This window comes from Gallinula chloropus (assembly GCF_964237585.1).
Source record: "Gallinula chloropus genome assembly, chromosome: 12".
Lineage (NCBI taxonomy): Eukaryota > Metazoa > Chordata > Aves > Gruiformes > Rallidae > Gallinula > Gallinula chloropus.
Genome location: NC_140097.1, coordinates 14,957,636 through 14,964,377, shown reverse-complemented (window position 1 = coordinate 14,964,377; position 6,742 = coordinate 14,957,636). Strand labels below are relative to the sequence as shown.

The following is a 6,742-nucleotide window of genomic DNA, read 5'->3' as shown; positions in this document are numbered from 1 at the left end:
GGCTGAGCACCCGCAGCAGGACCCTCTTCCCGTAGCTGGCAGCCTGGGCGCTCCCTCCCCATCCCGCCCTTCATCTGCTGCCAGCGGCCACACAGCATCCCGCGCCGCCCCTGGGGCCCTGCCGCCCACGCTGGGGATATGCCGGCCACCCGCCGCATCCACGGCCACCTCCATGTCCATGCCGGCACTGCCATCCCATGCACCCCGCCAGCTCCGCACTCCCCACCGCCCGCGAGCCGCCGCCGGGGGAGGACGCCCCAAACCTGCTTCGTTTGAGAACAGTATCCAACTGCGGTTTTGTTTTGAGGAAAAAACAATCTCAGAGTTTTTAACAGATTTCTACATCCCCAGGACTCCTGACCCGCTGCCTCCCACCCAATCGCGCGCCCAGTGACACCCCACACCGGCTGCTCGGGGCCCCAGGCCCCTCCCTGCTCCCATTTTGTACAGCTCCAAGATCCTGTCTCCACGGCCGAGGGAGCCAGAGGCCAGGATGGGGCCCCATCCCCTACTTTTACGTGTAAATTCATATTCTCTAAACAGGGTAAAGTGACTTGAGCCCCCTCGCCCCCCACCCCGGGAGCCCAGCCCCAGGATGTGGCGTTTCCTGGCACGCGGCCGGGGCTGCAGGCTGCCGCTTGCTCCCCACCCCAGTGCAGGAACCACAGGGGCCTCGCTACTGCCAGGACACCTACTTGCACCGCCGCTGAATGTAAGCCCTGGTAAGTGGGAGCAGCTGAACATGCAAAACCCCCTGGGCAGGCACAGGAGACCCCCACCCCCCCACCAGCCCCCTCCCCGAGCCGGCCGCGGGCTGTTGCCAAACGCCTTCCCCTCCCCATCCCCATACGGTGCTTTATCTCCACTGGTGATGGCGAGGCTCTCCTTGCCACACGGTGTGGCCGGTGGCACCGAGGCACCACTGTGCCCACCCCGGCATCTTGGCCGCACCCCGCTGGCACATGGCGATGGCCGCAGGGCACCAGTGGCAGCTGCCCCGGGTGGCACTGAGCCTGGCAGCCTCCCAGCACCACCCAGCCTCACCTGTGCACCCACAGCACCCAGAGCCAGCACCAACACCTCCCTGGCACAGGTGGCCACGGCTCGGCTGGCCAGACCGGCTTGTGTGGGTTCTCCTGGGTCCCAGCTGCGGGAGCATCAGGTCGCCGCAGCCCTCAAAACGCAATAAAGTCCTCAGCGCTGGCCGCCTCTCGGTGCGAGTAGCCGGGGGCTGTTTGCAGGGCCAGGGCCCAGCTCCCTGGGGAGTCACAGGCCAGGGGCTCACGGGCCCCTAGCAGGCCTGGAGCCGGGTGCTGGGCAAGGCCTGGGAGCGGGGCCACAGCCCCACATAGGCAGCCCAGGGCAGAGTAGCAGCAACGCAGGCAACAGGGCAGCGCCATGGAGCACAGAGGCTGCAGGGAGATGGCAGCAACGGGCTCTGCAGGAATGGACACCCAGCCCCGGGTGCTCAGGGCTGGAGAGGGAGCCGGTAAGTCTTGCCCTGAGGTCCCGTGGGGCGGCGGTGAGGGACGGAGCTGTGCCAAAACACCTGCTGGGAGCCAAAGAGCCCCGGGACGGCGTGTGTGCCAGTGATGCTTCTGCCAATAGCCTCAGCCACAAGCCCGGTGGTGCCCGCGCCCCTCCAGCAGCACCCACGTCCCTCCGGCAGCTGCCTCCCTGGAGCGGGGCCGGCGGGAGCCCCCAGCCCCAACAGCGCCCGGGTCTCGCCAGCTTGTGAGTGCTGTTGCCGGCTGAATTGGAAAAACAAATGAAGAAAATCAGTGGAGAAAAGAATACAGTAGCTGTAATATATCTGTATTTTAGTACAAAGTTTGATACAGTGTTTCACAAAACCTTATTGAAAAATATAATTCAAACTAGACGAGCTCGGAGACCTGTGGTGTGGCGGGAACTGGGACTGGGTCCTCTGGGCAGCGCCAAGACAGACGAAATGGTTTGCCAGGAGGTGGAAGGGGTGGGAAGGATGGCCTAGGGGGTTATCAGAGCCATGGCAGGGGAGGGAGGGGAGCCCCCCCAGCACCGGATGGGGCTGAGCCTCTGCCCATGCTGGTCAGCGTGAGTCCCCAGGGAAAGGGTCTGTCCCAGCCCATTGCAAGGCCTGGGGGTGGGGTGGGCGTCCTCTCCGTCACTAGTAGTGTTTCAGCCCTCCTCACCTGCCCACGCACGGGTCCTCCCCAGGGGCTGTGGAGCCACAGCACACCATGGGCACCCTGCACAGCCCAGTAGAAGCCGCCTGAAATTCAGCAAATTCTTACGTATTGATGGGAAAAGGACTCACGTGGCTGTCGGTCCAGGAACGGGGCAGCTCTGTCTGGGCTGTGTGAGCGCAACAGCAGCCTGGGGACATCTGGGACACCTGGAGAGCTTTGGCCAGTGCTGGCCTCTGTGGTACAGGACACACAGCCTGGGTGAGCCCCGTGCAGGCACATGGCACAGGAAGGGACTGACTCACTCAGGCTTCAAGATGGGGGGGTAGGATGTTGCGGGGAGGATGTTGGAGGGCTGCAGCCGCTTTGGGGAAAGGCACAGAGGAGATGGATCTGGGGAAGGGGGGGACACATGGGCAGGATGAGCTGCCACAGACAGGCCCATGAAGCGTCACTGGGGGACATTCTCATGCTCAGGGGTGGTTGAACACCAGAGGCTTTGGGCACCTGGGATGTGTCAGCTGCAAGGAGAAGCATGAGGATGCACTGGGCAGGCCCCGTTACAGGCTCAGCCTGTCTTGGACTCCCCAAGGGAAAGACAAACTTTGTTCCAGCTAACAGCTCTGAGCAGCATAAACCAGGCTGTGAAGCAGGTGTGGTGGCACAGGGGACATCCTCACCCCATCTCCTCCCAGATGAGCTCCAGCGAGGAGAGCCACAGCACAGCCAGCACCTCACATCCCCCAGTTTCCCTTCCCCAGGAACTGCAGCCCTGGCCTCACCCCAATGCTGGGAACAGGAGGATCCGCAGGGCTGATCCTGCAAGGCTTCATTTACCTGCAGGGACAGGGAAGAGACCAGGGCACATCCCCCTTGCCACACGACTGGGCCTGAAGCAGGGAAGGGAACAGAGGGACTTTCAAACACAGGTTTTCAAGTTAAGTATTTTTATTATCAAAATTATTACATCTCTTGTGAAAGTTCAAATGTTACAGCACGGTGTAAAAACTCCACTAGAGTAAGAAGCTACAGCCCCCACCTTTCCAAGAGCTTTCCAGGGTCACCCCCTCCTGCCCCCCTGCTGCGCCCGAAGGTGCCAGAGCCTCTGGGCAGGGTTCCCCCTCACGCCCCGGCCCCCTCCTGCCACCTGGCAGGGCAGAGCCTGCCTGCCCCGTGCTGCTCAGAGCACGAAAGGGGAGGCTGCACCCCCAGGGCCAAGCCGAGTGAAGTTTACACCTATTTTATACAGTATACAGACACCCAACTGCGGGGTGACAAGTTCCATCCCAACACGCTCACAGCCAGACAGTGTGAGAGTTATTCTTTGTTTCAATATTTTAAAAGTCTCCCCTAGGTTGAACAAACACCTGATTTCAACTGTGAATTAGAGAAACCTGTAACAGTCCTAAAAAAAGGAAGAAGACTGTGCATCTGAAAAGACAGGGGAGACAGACTCACAGCATTATGTTATCCAAGAGAAAGGAGAAGTTCCACTGCAGCACCAGGGATGACACCTGTCGTATATTAGCTAACCTACTATGGTTATAACTGAATATAAAATTAGATAAATAAAAACACGCCCGATATTACAGTAAACAAGTGAGAAAGAAGCTGGCAATCGTATGGAATTGAACAGACAGCGCACTGTGTCTGGGCTGGCTCTGCTGCCACGCTCGGCGGGTGACCGACTGGGAAAGATCCCACGGCACCGCACGGAGACCGGGGTCCCCACCGAACACCTGACCACCACCTCCCGCCAGGCAGCCCCCCGCACGCCGCAGCATCGCTTTGCCTGTCGGGCCCCCGGTCACCCCCCACCCTCCCCTCCCCGGCGTGTCTGTGTCTGTGCCCTCCCCCGGCACGGCAGCAGCACTGCCCCAGCACCGCTCCCATTCCCAGACCTGCGATGGACGCGGCGATCGCGTCCCGTCGGAGCGGCACGCGACAGTGCATCCCGGATCCCTTGCAGTGACACGGCGCACCCCCCTCCAGCCCCCCCCTCCTAGTTCACATTTGCAGAGACTCATCCTGGAAAAAGCTCCGACTGCGGCAGCCGTGACCCAGGCCCAAAGGCAGCCGTGTGCGCTCGCCTGCTTGCGACTGGAATGATCGTAACGGATTAAAGCCCTCCCCAGAACGCACCGAGAACCTGACCTATGAAGAGAGCTTTGGGATTGGAGTTAAACTTCCCCCAATGTTTCCTTTAAACTGCTTTCGTATTCAAAGAGATGCCCGTCCTGCGTGAGTGACTATGGCATGGGCACGGACAAGAGACAGAGGCTGCACCACAGGCATTGCACTTGAACCATTTGCCTTTTTTTTTTGCTTTTGCTTTTTTTTCTTCTTTTTTGTTTTTTTGTTTGCGATGTACCCACGTGTCAGGGAACAGCTTTGCTACAGTCTCTGCCTCAGAGAAATCCATGTTCTCCTACAAGGCCAGAGGCCAATACTGCTCACAAATCTCACCCGTGCGTTTCAGACCTCAGCCTCTGACCCTGGGCACCCCACAGCATCAGGTGCGAGCTCCCAACACCGGCCCAGGAGCCACTTCCAGAGGTGACTAGAAGGAGCTATGGGCAGTTTCGTCCTCCTGGAGTCCAGGCAGCCCTAGGAAAGTCCTGTCTGAGTCTTTACTCCAGAACCTTGAAGCTGCTGAAGTCTGTACTGATGGACACTGCTTCCCCCACGGTGCGGATAGTGTTGTGCACTGGAAATCACTGCCCCCCGGGAGCCCTGGTAGAGAACAGACTGCCCGGAACTGGGCAGGCTGATAGTCCGCAAGTCTGACTGTAGTGACCTAGCACTCTGAGGAGCAGAGGTGGAGCCCGATGCGCCTGTGCCAGGCTGGGAGCTCGACTCGGAGGAATGAGAGTCCACAGCCGTCTGCTGTGCTGGGCTGGCAGCAGCGGGGCAGCTCTTCTTCAGGAGGCCGCTGCTGCCAGAGTGCTGCTGGCTGCCATAATACCCCGAATTCCCTGCAAACAGGGCAGAGGAGTCTGTGGAGACTGAGTGGGCAGGGCTGGAGTATGAGGTGGAGGAGAGGGATGTTTCTGAGGAACCATGAGGGAGGCTGTGTGCTGTCCTCTGTGCTGCCGCTCGATAGCTGTACCCAGGGGATGGAGCTAGATGTCCTCTGTACGGGGAGGAGCTCTGCTGGAGAAGGGTCTGCGACTCTGCCTGGGGGCTGTCAGACTGCAGGAGCTGGACAAGTTGTGGGGGGGGAAAGAAAAGGCATGTCACACTGACTTCCCAGTTCCCTACATCCTTCCTGCACCAGCAGTGCTCAGTGCAGCAGGATTTGGAGTAACTGGCAGCCAAACACAGTTTCCCCCCTAACCCTGCTCAGACCTTTGCTTCAAAAGAGGCAGGTAACGTGTGACAGAACTTACCTGGTAGCTGTATCGTGAAGGACTGTAAACAGCTGGTCCTTTGTGGGCTTCTGGAGTGTCTCCTCCTGCTGTGTCTGCAATGTACAGGCAAGATGTTAAACTTCACCCTCTGGAGCGAGGCTGCAGCAGTTCCCCCTCAAACCACCCCCTGCACACACACCCCAGCTGTCTCATTCTGCACCCAGCTACAGCTGGGACAGGAGCTGCTTCTGCAGCCACCAGCGTTCCGGCAACAGGAAATCCCCAGCAAAGAGCAACTGGAAAACCTAAACACATCCAAACTCCGCACAGGCGACAGGACCTGCCACTGCCCTTCCCCAGCGCTCTGCTTAGCACACAGCTCACCTGCCCTGGAGCAGCCTATCTGAGCCGCTGCACCCAGTGACACTGCACAGACACAGCCTCGGCTCCCACGGCTTTCCAGGAGATGAGGGGCAGAGGACAGTTTCTAGGGCTCAGCAATTCCCAGCCTTGGCTATAGGGATCTGCTCTGGCTCCAGCTGGGGAGATAAGCCTGTCCCTTCCCGGATGGCTGTCAGGAGGATCCTGCTGCAGGTGTTCCTCAAAGGCACATCCAGACACTGGCAGAGATGAAGTCCCAGGCTGCCAGGGCTGCCAGCACCCTGGCTGCCTTTCAGGGGACTGTGCCTCATGTCAACTGAGCTGCTCCACGTGGCGTTGCTGCCACACCTCAGAAATATCAGGAACAGGGCAAGACGATGAAAGCGCTGAGGTTTGAGGGGACACAGCAGCACAGTGCACCCTGATCCACTTGAGTTATGCGAGAGATCAGGAGGATCCCCCAGTACAAGGAAGACATGCAGCTGTTGGAACAAGTCCAGAGGAGGTCACAGAGATGATCAGCGGGCTGGAGCACCTCTCCTATGGAGACAGGCTGAGAGAGCTGGTCTTGTTCAGCCTGGAGATGAGAAGGCTCCAGGGAGACCTTACTGCAGCCTTCCATTCCCTAAAGGGGATACAGGAAAGCTGAAGAAGAGCTGTTTATCAGGGAGTGTAGCGATAGGACAAGGGGAATGGCTTTAAACTGAAGGAGGGGAGGTTTAGATTAGACATTATGAAGAAATTCCTCCCTGTGAGGGTGGGGAGGCCCTGGCACAGGGCGCCCAGAGAAGCTGTGGCTGCCCCTGGATCCCTGGCAGTATTCAAGGCCAGGTTGGATAGAGC

At 59.3% G+C, this 6,742-nt stretch overlaps 1 protein-coding gene across 1 annotated transcript in view; it reads right to left on the bottom strand.

Moving 5' to 3' along the window:
* Positions 1–3,687: 3,687 nt before the first annotated feature.
* SETD5 (SET domain containing 5) overlaps positions 3,688–6,742 on the bottom strand; it is a gene marked incomplete at its 5' end in the record, with an annotated part of 39,671 nt that continues 36,616 nt past the window's right edge. The window contains 2 exons of the mRNA XM_084269780.1: positions 3,688–5,369; positions 5,558–5,631. Coding sequence (XP_084125906.1) covers positions 4,776–5,369; positions 5,558–5,631 — 668 coding nt within the window. The 3' untranslated portion in view covers positions 3,688–4,775. The remainder of the gene's footprint in view (positions 5,370–5,557; positions 5,632–6,742) is intronic.